General features: G+C 36.8%; 1 protein-coding gene across 1 annotated transcript; it reads right to left on the bottom strand.

Moving 5' to 3' along the window:
• Positions 1–1,392: 1,392 nt before the first annotated feature.
• Positions 1,393–11,643, bottom strand: LOC140135630 (small nuclear ribonucleoprotein Sm D1-like). Its single transcript, XM_072157200.1, has 4 exons — positions 11,524–11,643; positions 8,212–8,288; positions 5,973–6,164; positions 1,393–4,630 (listed from the first exon to the last, which is right to left on the bottom strand). Exons 1-4 carry the CDS (start codon positions 11,535–11,537, stop codon positions 4,527–4,529), a joined length of 387 nt encoding a protein of 128 aa, XP_072013301.1. The 5' UTR covers positions 11,538–11,643; the 3' UTR covers positions 1,393–4,526.
• Positions 11,644–20,547: the final 8,904 nt, after the last annotated feature.

The following is a 20,547-nucleotide window of genomic DNA, read 5'->3' as shown; positions in this document are numbered from 1 at the left end:
AATTTCGAATGGGGTTATCCAAATTTGAAATATATTCCCACTGTGTGAATTTGTCATGTTTTCCATAAGGGGTGTATGTACTTTAACTGGAATATAGCCCATTTTGATAGCATTCTTTACAAGAAGTCACAAAGCTGATTGTAAAGCTGAACTTGCACTCTGACCGAGCGACAAGCAATTGTTTTTACCAATGATGAAACATACTCTTCCTCAATGGTTTAACTGATCGCTTGTCACTCAGTGGCCAATTGAAACTTCAGTTTTAAGTTTAGGCTATCTTTGGACTATCGTATTGTCTCTAATAAACGCCCCCGGGCGTTGCATTTTTCTAAAGGAGATTGACATTATCCAGGGGGATCACTCATGTATAAAAGTTGTAAGCATCCGCATGAATTGACTTTCAAAAATGACACTAAGCTAGGATGTCGAAAATTTGTCAAACTAACCCTAAACAAGGATTTACTCAAATAAAAACACCCTAAGCAAGGAATGGGTTTGAAATTTACCCCTAAGCAAGAGTGTCATTCAGTGACAGTGATGATATCAGTAAGCTAAATTGGTGCTGTTGAAGTCGGCTCCGATTTAAAAAAAAATCTGATTAGTGAAATTGCTCAGAAGTCAATCTTTTGTGCTGCATAACTGCATAACTTGATAAATATGTCACCAATAATGTCCGTTAATTGGGTAATTTTAAAAACTACCCTAAGCGAGGACCATCCTTAAAAAAACACCCCTTCTTTTAGTAAAATGAGTGTTTTGAGACCCTTAAATCGCGGATCCTTGTTTTGCTTTTCAAAACCACCCTAAATCCATGTTTTCTTTCACATGGATGCTTACAAGTTTCATATATGAGTGCCCTCCCAGGGACATTATATATGCTGATTAATGTATGACTAGACATTATGTATATCACTAATCTATGAAAAGTGTGGGAAGGGGGCATTTATTTTAGGGGGAGCATTTATTAGAGACAATACAGTAATAATTGAGGTACCGTATTCATTCCAATAAACACCCATGCCCCAATAAGCACCCACCCAGGGTATTTTCAATTTGCTAGTAAAGGGTACCATTAATGTTGAAGTGACGGATAGACGTCAATACAGTGAAATAGCTAGGGGGGATTAGAAGTTCTGTGTAAACTTGCAATACATTTTCTGCATCAGAAAAGCTACTAGAACAGTACAACGTCTCAGGACCCTTTTATAACGTACATAGATTCGTCTCTAATAAACACCTGTTAGGAAAAAATTAGGTAAACCATGTAAAAAATAAGCACCCACCCAAAATGACTTTGTTAATCGCCCTGGGTGCTTATTGGAATGAATACGGTATTTCTTTTTCTGGGATACAATGAATTACTTGACACTGAAATAAACCAACAATACACAATTCTCTACAATTTCCACAACTGGATCTTTTTTTATTAAAAATTTACAAGCTTAACTAGTGTAACAACTACATTTACTGCCTGCAACTTGCATTTAGATTTCCTTTCCATGATAGAAGAAAATGAACAAAAATACATCAGTGACTGACATTAAAATCAGTTTTAGAATACTGAATACTTGGTCATTTGGTAATAAATTTCAGTTCATAACTGTAAACTGACGGCACTTGAGTGCAAGAAGCTTGTACATGCTTTGTTATTACTAGGCACTGAAGACCGACCTCCTTGCATCCAACTGACAGTTTCAACATAATTTGCAGGCATGAGACCGCACTTTTCAAATAATGAAAATGTGTGTGAAATTGGGCAAAAAGTACCAAAAACAGGCTGAAAATAAATAAAGTTGTGGAAATTTTGACTAAAAAAACTGAATTTAGTTAACTGAAAATTCTCATGCCTGAATTTGAAGGTTGCTCAAATTGATTTTCTCCAAATTGGGACATCGATATATCAAGTCTGAGAAGACAACATACACATGAAAATTTGGGGTTTTTGGTGCCCAATTTGTAATCAACATTTTCTATTAATTTATCTTTCAAATATAAATCTAGAATACTAAAATCCTATTTTAGATTTAAGTGAAGTACCAAGTGTAGTATCATGTTTCTGCACACATCTGGGTTCCACAGTGCAGTATTCTCACCAACTCAAATTAACTAACACACCTTTTTAAATACAAATTCAACCATCCGACTATTCTTTGGTTGACCTCAAGTTTGGTAGTGATGTCAATGCTTTTTCGCGGTTGCACTGCAAGTGTTCCAACAAACTGCAGACCTGAAACCTAGATTTTGTAAACGTGTGCGTGTACACTCTGCGCAATTAATATTACGTCCATGATTCAGTATTGCGACCAGCAAAATATGCACCTATGTCACTACCGAACTTGAGGCAAACCAACGTATATCCATCTGCTTTGTTTCAATTGTCAATCTTTTTTATGACTTTGGCTGAACATTCCTACTTCCGAGAGAATACCGAAATGAGATCAGTTGCATGTTAACACACAAAATGTTGACTTTCCATTGTAATATTAATACCTATAGATTTAATTTCCCTAATATTTACAGCAAACTATGAAAAGTAGTACCTCTACACAAATACAAAACATTTGATGTACAAAAATGTGCCATGTTTGTACAATATTTATAATGGGCAGTTAATTTCTCACATAATTTGTGCTGGTGTGTGTTTTCTGTGATTTCCACGACGGATGGTCCTGCGACGGTAAAACACCAAATGTTGTCATTGTCACCTTCGTAATGTGTCGTCGTCCAAATTCTACAACACAGGAAGTGTCTGACAACAGTTGTGGTAACGGTGACAACATTTGGAATTTTAACCTCGCAAAACCATCTGTCGTGGAAATCACAGAAAACACACACCAGCACAAATTATGTCCATGATGACCCTTTTCATGGCCATCTCAAAACCAAGTTCTAGATGCAAAGTGCATGTTGCGTTGCTTAATGGCCATCTCAAAACCAAGTTCTAGATGCAAAGTGCATGTTGCGTTGCTTAGCACCTCTCAGGGATTGAGTTTTAAAAATAACAGGCGTGCTACAAATCGTACTTCTGGAAATGTTAGGCGGGCTGTCAAGTGTGTTATTAAATTGCACTCGGTAAAAAGTTTAGGAATTATGGTGTGCTATAAATCACACACGAACAGGTGATTAAAGTTTTGCGATGATGAAGTGCCATTGCACTCGCACACCTTAAAACTCAATCCCTGACCTTTCATAAGCATGCTGGCAAGTTGCATTAATGCATGCAAGGAAAGCGCATATAACACATAATGGGCTTTTAAAGAAAATTGGTAGCAAGATAGCGAATACGTGCAAAGGGTCAATAGAAATCAAATACCGTAAAGATTCAGCTAATGGTACACATGGGCTCCTTGACATAACTGGAATTTTAGGCACAAACTAAAAGTGGCCTCCTGCAAATAAGGGCACAGGCCCTTAATATCAATTCTTGTTGGGATTTTCAGGAGGGAGCTCTCTATAAAACACAAAATTTACCCTGAGGCAAAGGAGCCCATGTGCGCCATTAAGCAAACCTTTATGGTACTTGATAACACTTGCTGAATAAGTAAGAGCATAAGTGCATCTGTCGCTCAAAGCACATTTTAAATGCTCCCAAAGTGCTCACTGTGAGAAAAGTGGCATTGAAGCACAACGCAACATGGTCCCAAATTATAACGAAGCTGTTCGTTAGTACTACATAAAGGAACAAAATGATAAAATCTGCCATCCCATGAAAGAATGCATTTTGTTGATTACTTTAGATGTGGCATTCTACCATGGGAAGGCAGATATTATAGAACACAATATGGTTTCTGCTTCTGGAGCACTCGATTTAACAATACTTCATATTTGCACAAATTTCTGAAAACATTCCTGATGCGCATTCAAGTTGTGGAAACCATGACACCAATTTTGGTACGGTACTGAAAATAACCTGCCTGTGGTGGCTAGTTAGATCAGTTTTATCGCCAGCCAATGGCATAATAAAATGACCACATTTCCCAAATAGGATTTGTATAAATGCCCCCCCCCCCCCACGATTATTCAGTTTTTTTCGTCTTGTATCATTCATACAAGCATCTGATATGTTGCAACAGCCAACAGAGTGACCTTATAAGACGTAGCGTTTTCAGCCTTAAACCATACCTCCAATTAATATGGCATGTTTGTGACTGAATCTACCAAAAATTCAAGACCACTTTGTGTCTCTATTACATACCACATACTTGTTTTGATTTATTAGTTTCAGGAATGTATTATACGGTACTACAAACATAAAATTCACATTTTTATTTTGAAAATAACGATGATTGCATCATCTGCTACTTGTACGTACACCTGAAATGCTACGCTCCTTTTACTTGAGTGTTTCAAGGAGTACAAGGCCATAATCACCATCCTCTCTTCTTTTTTTAAGTCCTTGGCTCTTTAAAGAAGAGGTTATCCTTGAGCAGAGCTGATGGCTCTTTTTGTACAGCCCGGCGACAAACAATGGCATAATAAAGTGTACAAAAACATGAAATAAAAGAGTCCAACAAATACAGAATATTTTATCTTCTTGGACCACGCCCTCGACCTCTTCCTCGTCCACCTCTGCCTCGTCCACCACGGCCGCCGCCTCCGCCGCCGCCGCCTCCTCTTCCTCTACCAACAGCTGAAATGTGAAAATTAAGAACAAATTCATTCATATGCAAACAGAAAATGTTCAAATGCTGGAAAAGAAAGAAGTGTCCAATGCTCTTGACAAAATTCAGTTATGTTGTAAGAGGCTTTTCCTCATAAAATGGCCGTTTAATTTATGCTATATTTAGATATGGACCCAAACTGAAATGGATAAAAGCAGCCTGAGACTATTTACAAGAAGTTTTGTATTAAAACTCATGCAAGCCTACTCAATAGTTAGCCTGCTATCAAATCATGGCAGGGTCAGAATTTCGATTCACAGTGCGAGAATCAATCTTGATTCTTGCAGAATAAATTTTGCTGGAATCATATGATTCTCGCAAATCAACTTCTGTATAAACTACAAACGTTTGCTGGAATCAACTTTGATTCACGCAAATCTGTTTACGAGAATATTTGCGAGAATTAATTCTCTGATTCACTCCAAAATTCTGACCAGTGCTTATAAAGCCATCTAATCCCTCAATGAAGTCTTGGCAATAGGCTCATTTTGTGTAGACTTACATGAAATATACACTTGTGTTCCCCCCCAAAAAAAAAAAAGGATTTGAAATAACCAGACAATAAAATAATTCCATTCCAATCCAGACTTGAAGTGAATCAGTTGGCTAGCTGCTTTGCGTAAAATGCATTCATTGTGCAGCACTACCAATTCAATTTTAAGATAATTTCTATTGCATTCCTGGTGTCTAAATCTAACGTATCCCCCAGTTGCTGGTCTAACAACATTTTAACCTATGATTTCAACACATGAATCAAGATGTACCCCAAATTTTCAGTCACACCTTTGACATTTATCAGGATTTACTGGGACCATTTGTATTTCATTGACAAATTATAGGAAGTCTCCGGCAATAACATTACATTATGCCTTATATGTAAGAAAAATAATTATCAAGCACGAATCACATGACACATGTTTTATTTAAAACAAACTCACAGTGGCCATAAAAATAAATAAACACATCGGTCTCTCAACACGCGATATTCCAAATTCCCGGGCGCCGAAATTGTCGAGTGTAATGACGTCCCAGTAATACAATGAAGGCTGACGACATTGAGCACAAATAACCATTACGTCATTGCACTAGACAATTCCGGCGTGGGAATTTTGAATATCGTGTGTTGAGAGCCAAATGTTTTTATTCCTTTTTATGGTCAATATAAGTTTGCTTTAAATAAAAACATTAGATTCGTGCTTGATAATTATTTTTCTAACATATTAGGCATAATGTTATGATTGCCGGAGACTCCCTCTGATGAGTTTAAAAGCTGGAACATAAAGATTCTTTTTGCACCCATTTTCTACTAACCTGCTTCCTTCTTCTTTGCCCTGGCCTTTGGTGTGTCATCCATGAGTAATGTGTCTAAAGGTAAACTATCTGGGAGGATGAAGTAACGGATGTTGTTGCCACGGATACTTAATGCATCCAGCTGAACTGGCTCTCTGTTCTTGATGGTCATCTTGACCGACTTTAAATGTGTGTTCATACTGACATCAACACCTTTGATAGGAAAAAAACAAACATTGAACATCATCAATCAGAACAAATTGGACTGTAGAAAGTTATTTTCCTACAAAAAAATCATCACCTGTATTTTCACTTTTGAGACATGTGTACATGTTTCAGTTGTACACTGTATGAATATGAACCCACAAATTCTGGGGTTTCAATCTGAGATGTTTGCAGCCCTCGAATTAAGGATCTGAAGGGGCACGGCAACTTTTTTAGGGCAAGTTGATAATTGCCGTGGATTTTCACTGAAAAGGCAAGGCAGCACGGCAATTTGTAATATTTCAAAAGGGCATCAAGGCAACTGTTGAAAATTTGAGAAGGGCACCAAGGCAATTTTTCTGAAGCGAATATATGCATTACCGTCAGCTGAATTCGACACCAAAGTAAAATTCGACTCTCAACTTTACACTAAAACTAACCTGATTGCTTTAAAAAACTGACTCGAAACAGCGATGAAACAGCTGTAACTTTGGTAATAATATTGATAAAATTCGCCGGGATAAAAACTATTTCGTGCAAAACATATCTAGAGATGGGCTCACATGTACAAGATAAGACGAGACCGGAAGAGTATCGCCATCGGTTTGCAATGGGAAGTCAATGTTTGATAATCGAGAGAACAATTGATTTGCCCAGCGCTCAGATTTTGTTCACAACACGAGGTCGAGGAGTCTTAGTTACTAACAGCGTGTCTGATTGGTCGATAGTACGTTGGAGGTATTTCTCTGACCAATCGAGAAAATGAAATCAGAATGTCAGATTTCTAGCAACCAGATAATGTATAAAAGCCGATGTGATTGGCTGAATATGTAAGCTTACGTACGGGTAATGAATATTAATTCACAACAAACTATTGTGTATACTGTGATTGATAGCTGGGTTACGATGCTCAAAATAGCGATCGTGTTCAAGATTTTCGATTTAATTTTCCACAATTTTGCGGGATTTAACCAGTACTTGTTAATGATTTTATAATGAAGGGATAGGGCGGGCCGGCTAGGGCACCCACGGCAACTTCATTTAGGGGCACGGCAAGTGACTGCCGTCGGTAAAGGACATATTTTGAGGGCATTGCGGCAATGGGGGTGGGCACCCATGGCAATATGCCGTCGGTGCCGTGGGTTAATTCGAGGGCTGGATGTTTGAAGCCTTGCGGTTATTGAGTAAAGGCCAATAATGTAACAAAGGTTTGGGGCATTTGAAAATTACACCCCTTAAATCAAGCCTTGGGATCTCCTTTATAGAGCCCATGCCATTCCTCTTGTGTGTCAGCTTTAATTGTCTCAATAATTGAGCGCAACCACTTAAGTTAGTCATGCTCCCCATTGACCCCTTTAAAGTATCTGTGATTTATTTCATAAAAGGTGTGAAGCCCTTAAACAGAATGTTTTTCAGCAATTTATATATTACGCATCCAACTTTTTTGCAATATTTTGGCACTACCTAAGGCCAATTACAATTGATCCTTAGTTTCCTGTTTCCCTCGCGCGTCCAAAATCAAGAATGGAAAAATATTTAATTATTTTATTTTTATTTAGGCATTTTCATCTTTTAATTGACTTTTTAATTACTTTTATTTGCTAATATCTGTTTTTGATCATCTCAACTTTGATTATGAATATAAAACAAGAACATTGTAGGGTCCCCTACTAGTATTAATGTAAAAAATCAATTATAAAGGTAAAATAATTAAATCCGTAGTCTTAGTCGAAATGACCAAAAGGACTGTTGATAATAGTCACGACTACATTTTCAAAATAAAGAAAGTAATAGATAATTAATAATTAATAGATAATTAAGAATTAATAATTAAAAGTCACCTCGTCCTTTATTTTCAAACTTGAAACAGGAAACTAAGAATTAATTGTGAAGGGCCTAACAGGGGATTGCACAGCCCAAAGTACTGATACATTACATGTTTACTTATCTCAGGTTTTTACCCAGATATTGCACTAATGAATGGCTTTGGGATAGGCTTCACACCTATCCAATTAATCATACATTGTGTGTTCAAGTAACAATGCTAAACACTCACCTGTGATAGTACCATGCACCTGTGTCCCATTCTTTAGTTCAATGGTCACCGTCTCATGGCTCAATTTCATTAAAAAGCTGTAAAATTATACAAGAAACAGAAAACACTTAAATTAAGTCATCACCAGTTGTCACAGAAATGTACAAATTTCGCTCAAAAGTAGTTGAAACACTCAAATGTAACTAGAATTATGCGGTTCGTAATTAAGGTGGCCCCCACACAAAAGACCTGTGTGTAAACAACAAAGGTTTGTAAATTATAGAAATAAGTAAAAAGTAGCCCCAGTTGTTCTAAACTTATTTCCATTATACTTGACAAGCCTGGAAACAAGCAGGCGCCGAGCGATTTTTACCCTACGGTTACTGAGTTTTAACGCCTGGATCCAACCAAAATTACACGCCCAGGCGCCAGAGAAAATCTGTATTTTGCGCCCGGTATCAGTGCTCAGGAAATGGCCCAGTAAAACTTCGTCATGCAAGTTCATTTCCGCTCAAAATATTGGCCATTTCCAATGTATTTTCAACAAAATGCAGTGCCAAATCTTATCTTTTACCTAATATTTCACCAATTTTCCTTGATATTTGCCTTCAGGGCTCATAATTTTGGCAGTATTTTGCCTTGTTTTCAGGTTAGGTGATCACCACGATCGCTAAACATGAAGGCGGCCATCTTGAATTTTGGCGACATTGTTTCTAGATATTTAAAATTTTCCTAAAATCACGAAATAAAAGGCCAAATTGAATAAAATAAAAAAATGAATTTAAAAAAAATGAATTGAATAAAATAAAATAAAATAAAATAAAATAAAATAAAATAAAATAAATTAATAAAATTAAATAAAATTAAATAAAATTAAATAAAATAAAATTAAATATAAATTAAAAATAAACTAAACTAAACTAAACTAAACTAAACTAAAATAAAATAAAATAAAATAAAATATAAAAAATAATTTAAAAAATTAAAAAATAATAAAATAAGACTCAACTGGTCTGTTCAGATATAATAACATTCATTGTATAACTTGTTATTTGTTAACTTGTGACAATAATTAATAATATAATAAGTTAAATAACAAATAACATGGATCTAAAAGTCTCAGGTGAGCATCGAAAGCTGTAGAAATAACAAAAATAAGCATTTTGATACTTTAAGAAAAATGACTCCTGGCTCTTTAAAAATGGCTCCTGGTTCACTAGAAAATTACAGGACCAGGAGCCGCTTTTCCAAATGTTTGGCTCCTGGTTCAGACCGACTTATTTCCAGGCCTGATACTTGACATACTAAAATTTTGCTCTCCTTGGTGTGACTGTGAAGTCTCGACTCTGAACCGTTTAACCTCTGCCCCAACCATCAATGTTGGATGTCTCAAAAAAAAAAAAACTGCCAACATTAATCGGGGCAAATGGGGGGGAAATCTGAACCGCATTTTTTCCATTTAACCACCTAGGGTGGTCGGTTATTTTTTAATTGATTGCATGCATATAAAATAGTCATCCATTATGATATCATTCACCATCTGATTTTTTTTAATGGGAAAAACAAGAAACATAGTCTTGATTTAATCAGAGAAAGCTTCGAATAAATTTTTGCACACGAATACCATAGAACGCATTCGATGCTAGTTCCAATAATTTGTACTCACGGCTCCGACTATGAGTTCCAAGGAGCTACGTGTATGTGTCGCTGCGATTTACCATGCATTCATCACCATATTTACTAGGTGAATTCAAATTTGCCATCAAACTGCATCATTTTATATATCAAATTAAAGCCCTTGAGTAAACAAAGCCAAAACTGAAAACCTTTTTTTCATAGCACTTTCCGTAGCAAAGTTACATCTTGTCAAAGATTGACTTTCATCAAAAAGATTCAGCTAGCAAAATTCCCCAAAACGGCATTTCGGGGTGTTTCTAGATCTTATTCTTAGTCTCATTATGATAGCAGCTTTTTTAATGGAACTGCTATCAAAATCCTCTAAAATTCCATGTGCGATTGTCTTATCACCATAAAAAATCATATATTTGGGTCAAGTGAAGTATAGAAAACATATTTATGTAGGTTTCCTTCTTCGCCAGTTAATATGCATTGACATTTTCGGCGAATTTGGCCGACTAGCAAATGTGTTAACCAAGGTTTGCCTGGGATACCTATATTTACATGCATACTATATACTAAAATGCAGAAAACCTTTGACGAGCGCGTATTGTAAGGATACATCGCGTATTTACTGCGTTGCACGCACTTGTCTCTGATTGGCTGCTGAGGCGATCTGTTGTTGCCGAGTGGAAATTTATGAATGAACTGTGCGCCGTACGCGTTGTTAGCGCCGAATTTGCAACATCACGGTAGTCGCGCTCGTCAAAGGTTTTCTGCATTTTAGTATAGTCGTGGAGTAGACTTTTCGCTGCTCACAAAAATTACTCAAAAATCATCTTTTTAAATATTTCTTTGGACAAAAGCTAATGCATAGAATAAGTTGAGCAATCACAGATGACATACATCAGTGACACAGGATTCAATTACCCGTAATGTTAATTGTTGTTGACTATTTATAATCCAAGTTCGTTTGTTGTTTTGGCAAATTATTCTTTACAAGCCAAGCCGTGCAACATCAGGTAAAACTGATGCGCATGATATAGTCATGCTGTTTTCGAGTTCCTTGCTTCAGGATTTCCGGTGATTATTTTAAAAGTAAAGCAAACTAAACAAACAACAACAAACTAAAGTCTAAATTCAGATTTCATTTGTCAGCTTAACCATCGTGTATACACGCGCGACGTCAAGCGTGTGCATTTTTTTTTGGACCTTGTGCAAATAATACGCGCTGGACGGCTAGCAGTACGCTTAATTTGTAAAAGGGAATCTGAATAAGACTTTAGTGAAAACATGAGTACATGACAAATGGGAACAATTGAATTGAATATGAAAACTAAAGCCTTTAGTTTTCAATTTCATATTCAATTCAATTGTTCCCATTTGTCATGTTTTCACTAAAGTCTTATTCAGATTCAGCATCATGCCTGCCTTTCGCTTGTTTAGGTATACAATTTATTCCGTGAAGAAAAGGAACAGGGGACGATATGCCAAATATGGTCCGTTTTCCGCTGCAAAATGCGCTGCCTTTACACACGGAACAACAACATTTATATTCGATAAGCTTACGAATACTGCACACATGTACGAATGGGGACAATGGAATTTATTATCAATATTATACATTTTCCTTTGGAATAAAAGTGAAAATAATACAACCGTTATATAGAATATTGATCCCTTAATTTGTTACACAACTTGTAACGATTAGATCACCTTATTAACTTCATGATGACGGAAGATTGAGATTCCTCTTCCAAATAAAAAATTGCCGAAACCAAAATGGCGGCACAGACGTTTTGTTTACGGTAGTCGCCAGATGGCGCTATGCCATTATTTTTCCAGCGCAGGCAGGGCCGAGAGCAGTGTAAAAACTGGTTTTCAAGGCTGGGTGGAGTGGGTCACAGATATTCATACTGCAGTTACTGTCCGTTTTCCTATACACAATACACAGTGCTCTCACCATTGACGCGTGACCCCTACAAATGATGTATGTTGGGAGAATGGACACTTGCCTAGTTAACATCACTGTGTGAAAATAACCAGCCAATATTTTATTTATTCTCCAAAACTTCTAGCAAATATATTTCTCTAACATGACCTAAAATTACAGCTAGGTTAGATGTTCAGAAATGGTCGCACTTTTGCGGGCACTTTTGTAATGATGAGTGAGGGCAAGGCATAGCTAGCCAACTCCCCGTGTTATTTGAATGGAGATTTGACCGAAAATATTGGTATCGGACCGCTCACTTCTGAAGGATGCCACAACAAAACCGGTAAAAGCTACATTTAAATTATTCTAAATAGGTTCTAGAAAATAAAGTTTTGTAACATGTCCTAAATTTTTAGCTAATTTAGGTGTTTGGAGAGGGTCGTACTTTTGTGTTTTAGGAAGGACATGTAAACGACAGATAACACCAAAAATATGAAGAAATTATTTCTAAACCGTGTTAAGTCAAAAATCATTATGTTGCTCATTTTCAAGAATGCTGGTTTACAAAAAGCACGACATTGTCTGATTTCGTGAACAAAGCCACACATAACATTGTTTCCTTTCGTTTCCTTTGTAATCGGTTACCCAACTGAAGCTATGAATACCAGCTTTATTGCGATATCGCACATGAAAACAGTCACTTGTGCACAACCAGAGAAGATCCGATTTAATCAGTTCAAGAGCTGTTTCAATGAGTGTTATCTTGGTTTAATAGCTTTTAATGGGGTTAAGTCCTGCAAAGGTCGAGATGAATTCTACTGTAGACATGACTGCATCATGTGGAACACATACTAGTAGGCCTATATATCTGTGGGTGGGTGATGAAGTAGCTAGTAGCTATACCTATCTACTTCTGAGGGCTTCTGAGATGGGCATTGAACCTCCAGTTTAAACTCCCCAGGAGTATTTAGGAGGTTTACCAATCCATGATCCAAGAAGTAGCTAGATATGGCATGGGCCCAGGGGCGTAAATTCGTTTCAGTTTGAAAGTGGGGGGGGGGACACAATGATACTGAATTATTGGCATTGATACTTCGGCGCGACAGCGCCGGACGTCACGCTTGCGCGACGTAGGGGGGTGTCTGATGTGCCCCCCTCAGAAGTGAGAAACTTTTGCAAAATGAAGATCTAATTGAAGCCATTTGGTGGACCATTTTGGCACTATTATTGTGTACAATTTTAGTTTGAAAAAGCCGAAAATTTGTGAAAATGACGGCCTAAATGAAGCCATTCGTATATCACCGTCACTATCAATTATTTATTTTTTATTGTATGAATTATTGCTTTTAAAAACAAAGTGCCAAAGCAAACACAAAAAAATGTATACGGCCGGGGATGTCTGAGGTGGGTTGTTCCCCCCTAGAAGTGGGAAAATATTGCAAATAAAGGCCCAATTGAAGCCAGTTGGTGTACGATTTTGACACTATTATTGTGTAAAATTTTAGTTAGAACAAGTTGAAGCCATTCGTAAACTATTATTAACTATTATAATACTGTAACAAAGTGTACGGGTGTCCAAAACAGAAGCGCAAGCGACCACTTGTTTATTTATACACAGGGGGGGCACTTGTTTATATATACAATAGGGGGTGTCTTAGGGGGATATTCCCCCTCATATGTTGGAAAATTTTGCAATATGAAGGTCCAATTGAAGTCATTTGGTGCATCATTTTTACAATATTTTCAAAACAAAAAAGGGCCCGAACTCAATTTGCACAAGTTTACTTGAGATTTGATTTTCGCAATCCATGGAGTATACTAAAGCATAGGCCTACATGGATTGATGTTGAACATGTTTGAGTCCGTCTTAATACTGACTTTTTAGTGTTGTAAAATGTGACAACTGACAAGCCCTGCATATCGGCGGGCCCGCAGTAATTTTGGCTTTTGGGCCGTGGACCCGCCTTCAAGCAATGCCTAAAATAACTGTCAGACCTAATACGAAGGGCCGACTGTGTGGTTTTTAGGCATGGGCAGTGATGGGCTTACTCAATTATGTGCAATTTAACTTTTTCTCTTCTCCATGTTCTCTCTTTTTCTCCCTTTTTCTCCTTTTCTCCCTTTCTCTTCTCTCTTTTCCCTTTTTTTTTTTAGGGGTGGGGACAAAAATGGGTGGGGGGGGCATTTGATATTGTGCCCCCCCCCCCACTTTAAAAAGTGAGGGGGACGTGTCCCCCACCCGATTTACGCCCATGCATGGGCCTATATGGAAGTAGCTAGCTACTACTGACATGGGCAATTGGGCATTAATGAAGTACCGTAAAATTGGGTAACTTCGGTCAGCGGCGCGGGGTAACTTTTTTAGTCATATTTGGTTTCAATTTGTTAAGAAGTATATTTGGAAGAAATAATAGTCACTCATGTCCAATTTCCTCGAAATTTACGAAAAATCGTGAAAATTAGCATTTTTGACATTTTTTCAGAAAAAAAAATAAAAATCGATATTTGTGAGCAAGGATGTGTGCTTGATTGATTTTGAAAGGGGTCAAATGTCACAACAACAAAAAACTTGCCCATATACAGCGAAGATCAATTTTTTTGATTTTTTTTCCTTCATGGAATGTACTCTGACCAAAGTTGCCCCAAATGTGAGGTAACTTTGGTCAGGCTATTTTTAACCCCTAGGGCACCCTTACAAAATTATTAAAAAATCTTGTTTAACTTCAAGGTGTTGAATGGGACCCTAATATCATTTAAAAAAAAGTTAATTAGAAATATAATAGGTTTTGTTTGGAAGCGGTGGTTGAAAAACTCTGAAAAGTGCCCAAAGTTTTAAAAGTGATTAGGCTAGTCTGTACAATATATAGGCCTATAATTATAGCTACTTCTGTTATGGGCAATGACGAAGTACCGTAAAATGGGGTAACTTTGGGCACTTTTCAAAACACTACTTCCAAACAAAGCCAATTATATTTCTAATTATCTCTTTTTTTAATGACATTAGGGTTCCTTCTACACCTTGAAGTTGAAAAATTTTTTAATAATTTTTAAGGGTGCCCTAGGGGTTAATAGCTTGACCAAAGCTACCCGCATTTAGGGCAACTTTGGACAGAGTATTACATTCCATGAAGAAAAAAAATCAAAAAATTGATCTTCGCTGTATATGGGCAAGTTTTTTTTTTGTGACATTTGACCCCTTGCCAAATTAATCAAGCACACATCCTTGCTCACAAATATCGATTTTGATTTTTGTCTGAAAAAGATGTAAAAAAATCCTAATTTTTTCGTAAATTTCGAGGAAATTTGACATGAGCTACTATTATTTCTTCCAAATATATTTCTTAACAAATTGACACCAAACGGACTAAAAACAATATTGCTGTACGAAAATATGATCATTAAAAAAAAAATTGACCGACCAAAGTTACCCCGCTGACCGAAGTTACCCCATTTTACGGTAGTTATCTACTGCTGATGATATGGGTATTGATGAAGATGAAGTAGGTCTAGGCATTGATGATAGCTAGACCTACTTCATCAATACCCACATCATCAGCAGTAGATAACTACTTCATCAATGCCCATAACAGAAGTACCCAGCAAACACAAAATCGTTTTTAAAACGTTTTAAATAAGTTATATTTGGGGTTTTGGTTTAGGTAAAAACGTTTTAATAACATTAAAATGTCGGGTTATATAAAGGTCATGAAATCGTTTTAAAACGTTTTGTATGAAAACACACTACAACAATATTTTTAAAATGTTTTCGAAATATCATTGTAAACTATTTTTGCAAACATTTTTGGCCAAATATTTTGTCAACACTTAAATAACATTATGTTAAAATATTTGCACCTAGCAAACACAGAAATGTTCTTAAAATGTTTTTTACAAAACGTTTTAATAACATTTAAATGTCGGGTTATATAAAGGTCGTGAAAACATTTTAAAAACGTTATTGTAAATATTTTGGGCAAACATTTTTTGTAAAATATTTTTCAACCCCAAAATAACATTCTGTTTAGAATGATTTGTACCAAGTTTTCAAAAATGTTTTTGGAATGTTATTAAAACGTTTTTATACCCTTTATATAACCCGACATTTAAATATTTTCTGTAAAACATTTGTGTTTGCTGTACAGTAAATTACCAACAAATGTTATTTAATGTTATGAAAACGTTTTATAACATTAATGTACCCTTTATGTAACCCGACATTTAAACGTTTTCTGACAACCTTTTATAACCTTTAGCGAATGATGTCGAAAACGTTTTGTGTTTGCTGGGTAGATAGCTAGTACCTACTTCATCAATACCCATTATCATCAGCAGTAGATAACTACTTCATCAATGCTCATAACAGAAGTAGATAGCTAGTACCTACTTCATCAATACCCATTATCATCAGCAGTAGATAACTACTTCATCAATGTCTATATCAGAAGTAGATAGCTAGACCTACTTCATCAATACCCATTATCATCAGCAGTAGATAACTACTTCATCAATGCCCATAACAGAAGTAGATAGCTAGTACCTACTTCATCAATACCCATTATCATCAGCAGTAGATAACTACTTCATCAATGTCTATATCAGAAGTAGATAGCTAGACCTACTTCATCAATACCCATATCATCAGCAGTAGATAACTACTTCATCAATGTCTATTGTTACGAGTCGTACTTGACTCAAGGCCAAAATCACCTTTTACCCGAACTCACACGAATGCACAACACAAATACACTGTTCGTTTAAGCTAACAAAATCTAAGTCTTTAATTGAAAGCAAGTTTCGTTTGGTACAATATAATGACTACAAATGCACATATACATTAATCAAATATAATCACTCTTTATCTATTTTGTACTTAGCCAGCATTCTTCTTCTTGGTGATCATAAAGTTCTTGTAATGTTCTGGACGACTGATGTAATATATCCCTATTCACTTGTCCTGCGACAATCAGCGAAGTCCTTTGTACACTTGCATTGATAACTCCTTGCGTATAAAATCCTTACACGAAAATGGTGTTCTCCAAACACGTTTACAACTCCTTGCGCAATTATCCTATACTAAACTCCTTGCGCCGTCCTCCTATGCTAAACTCCTTGCGCCGTTCTCCTATGCTAAACTCCTTGCGCAGTTCTCCAAATTTAACTCCTTGCGCTGCTTTCTCCAAACTTGGTGCTATTTCCACCTTTCACACAATATCTTCAGGAAGCAGGACTGCGATGCAGTTGTCCCCACTTATTTTGACAGTTGCGTTGAATCAAAATACCAGACTTCAGCAAGTCGACAGAAGAATATATTTCCTTTCTTGGAAGAATAACGTTCTTTGACGTATTCTAGATCTTCTCCGACAACACTGGTAAATAGTAGTACTTTGACTACATAAAATATTTCTGGTTTGTAATTTCCTTTCTTTCAAGGAATTGGACTGTAAGCATAGCCCAGATCAACACTATCAACTGTGAATCATTGTTTACATTTTCTTATTATATACCAAGCTTGGGAAAAACCCCATTCTATTCTGGGCCATTTACTGCCTTCACATTATGCTCAATCTGGGGAATTCCAAAGTCTTAATTATAACATTAACCTTTCACATGACATCACTTCCTGAAATCCCATTACATCAGAGGGGAAATCCCATTACATCATTTTCAGGGGGTTTCCAAATATTCCAAATTAGATATGATTCAACTTGTTTTGCTCAATTTGAGAGGGAATTCCCAAAATGTCATCACTCATGTAACTTTGTAAACAAAGGTAAATCATCAAATTAAATTACTCATGCCACATCTCACCCTCTCTCTTAAAAGATGATATTTTGAATGTAATGAAAACTTTCTTAATTGTTTTCTTCTTTTACATCAACTTCAACTTAATGTTAACATTGAGTGCTTAACTCAACATACACAGTGACTACTTGTCACAGAAGTTCCTTTTTAAAGGAATTTTTGTTTGTCAGTTTTTATGCAATTCTGGACAAGGCATCAGCCATTACATTGTCTTTTCCCTTAATATGTTTGATGTCCAGATTGTACTCTTGCAAGGTCAAACTCCACCTCACCAGTCTCTGATTTTTGTTCTTCATTCTGTTGATGAAGGTGAGGGGATTGTGATCTGTGAAAACAAGCACAGGGTATACTGTGGTACCCAAATACACATCAAAATGTAGCAATGCTAATAGCAATGCTAGACACTCCTTCTCAATTGTGGAGTAATTTCTCTGGTGCTTGTTGAATTTCCTTGAAAAGTAACATATAGGGTGGTCAATTTGATCTTCACCCTCTTGCATCACAACACCTCCACAGCCTATGTCACTGGCATCAACAGTCAACTTGAACTGCTTCTGAAAATCAGGTGCAGTAAGTACTGGTGAACTCATGAGTATTGATTTGACTTTGTGAAAAGCATTTTCACACTGTTCTGACCAAATGAATTTTGCATCCTTCTTCAACAAGTCAGTCAAAGGACTTGCTATCTCTGAAAAGTTTGGACAGAACTTTCTATAATAGCCAACCATTCCTAGAAATCTCATGAGTGCCTTCTTGTTTACAGGTGTGGGTATTGCTCAATTGCTTCAACTTTGGCTTTGATAGGTTTCACCTGACCTTGACCTACAACATATCCTAAGTATGTGACTGTGGCATGGCAAAACTCACTTTTTACCAGATTGACTGTCAATTGTACTTCAGACAGCTTCTTAAACAATTGTTGGAGTTGTTCCATGTGTTGTTCCCAAGTTTGACTGTAAACAATCAAATCATCTACATACGCTTCACATCCCTCTATGCCTGCCACAATTTGATTCACCATTCTCTGAAATGTTGTGGGTGCGTTTTTCAACCCAAATGGCATAACTTTGTATTGGTAAAGACCAAATGGTGTACAAAAAGCAGAAATCTCTTTGGCACGGTCTGTGAGTGGAACCTGCCAGTACCCTTTCAAAAGATCAAATTTGCTAACAAATGTTGCATTCCCAATTTTGTCTATGCAATCATCAATTCTTGGAATTGGGTACGAGTCTGTCTTTGAATGAACATTTGCAGCTCTCATGTCTGCGACCAATCGGTATGAACCATCAGGCTTGGGAACAAGAATGCATGGTGAACTCCACTCACTACTACTTGGTTCTATGATATCATTGTCTAGCATGTAATTAATCTCATTTTTGAGATGTTCCATTTTCAATGGATTGACTCTGTAAGGATGCTGCTTGATTGGTTTTGTATCACCAACATCTACATCATGAAATGCAGCATTTGTTCTACTTGGCGTATCAGGAAATATATTGTCAAATTTGTGAATCAAATTTGCAATTTGACTTTGTTGATCTTGAGAAAGATGACCTAACTTTGAGTCCAAATTAGTGAGCACATCAGAATTGTTCAATTTTACATTATACTCTTTGTGCTCCAGCTCTTTATCCTTGTCAAGTGTGACATCAGAATTGTCATCTTTACTCTTGTCTACATTGGCGATTTTGTCTACATCGGCATGTTTGTCTACATTATCAGTATGTTTTACTGTACACACAGGTTTTGGAATGCCACTGTCACTTCTTTCAACATACTCTTTGAGCATATTTATGTGGCATAACTGCCTGCTCTTGCGTCTACCAGGAGTCTTGATAATATAATCTACTTCACCCACTTTTGACTCTACCTCACATGGGCCATGATATCTGGCTTGTAATGGGTGTCCTGGAATTGGAAACAGTACAAGAACTTTGTCACCTGGTTTGAACACTCTCTCTTTGGCATGTTGATCATACCATTGTTTCATTTTGGCTTGACCCTGTTTCAAGTTTTCTTTGGCGATATCAGTTGCTCTGTTAAGCCTATGCTTAAAATTGGAGACATAATCCAATAAATTGATATCTGATTTCTCATTGAGCCACTTTTCTTTCAACAACTTTAAGGGCCCGCGCACTGTGTGTCCAAACACTAACTCAAAGGACTAAATCCTAAAGTTTCCTGAACAGCTTCCCTTGCAGCAAACAACAACAAGTGTACTCCCTCATCCCAGTCCCTCTGAAATTCCAAACAGTATGTCCTGATCATGTTTTTCAATGTTTGGTGGAACCTTTCTAGTGCACCTTGTGATTCTGGATGATATGCACTTGAGGTATACTGTTCTATACCTAATTGATACATGACCTGCTGAAATACTCCAGAAGTAAAGTTTGATCCTTGGTCTGACTGTATGGACTTGGGGAGCCCCACAAATGTGAAGAACTTAGTTAAAGCTTTCACAATAGTCACTGCTTTAATATTTCTCAAGGGTATGGCTTCAGGAAAGCGTGTTGACGCGCACATAATTGTCAGAAGGTACTGATTACCTGACTTAGTCTTTGGTAGGGGGCCTACACAATCAATAATAACCCTACTAAATGGTTCATCAAAGGCTGGAATTGGCTTCAATGGAGCAGGAGGTATTTTCTGATTTGGCTTCCCTACTACTTGGCATATGTGACATGTTTTACAATATTCAGAAACATCTTTTCTGAGAGTGGGCCACCAAAATGTCTCAGAATTCTTTCATGAGTTTTCTTAACACCCAAATGCCCTGCCATGGGACTATCATGTGCTATGTTAATAACTTCAGTGTGGTAGACTTTTGGTACCACAATTTGGTGCACTACCTTCCACTCTTCGTCGGCAGGTGCATCAGGAGGCGCCACTTTCTCATTAGCACATCATCTTGTTTGTAAAAACAGACAGAATTTTGTTCTGCTTCTTCTAGGGTCAATGCCCTTTGATTGATCTCTTTGAGTTCTGGGTCATTTTGTTGCTCCAGA

Source organism: Amphiura filiformis, chromosome 16 (genome assembly GCF_039555335.1).
Source record: "Amphiura filiformis chromosome 16, Afil_fr2py, whole genome shotgun sequence".
Lineage (NCBI taxonomy): Eukaryota > Metazoa > Echinodermata > Ophiuroidea > Amphilepidida > Amphiuridae > Amphiura > Amphiura filiformis.
The sequence above is the reverse complement of the archived record's forward strand: the minus strand, read 5'-3'. Positions and strand labels throughout refer to the sequence as shown.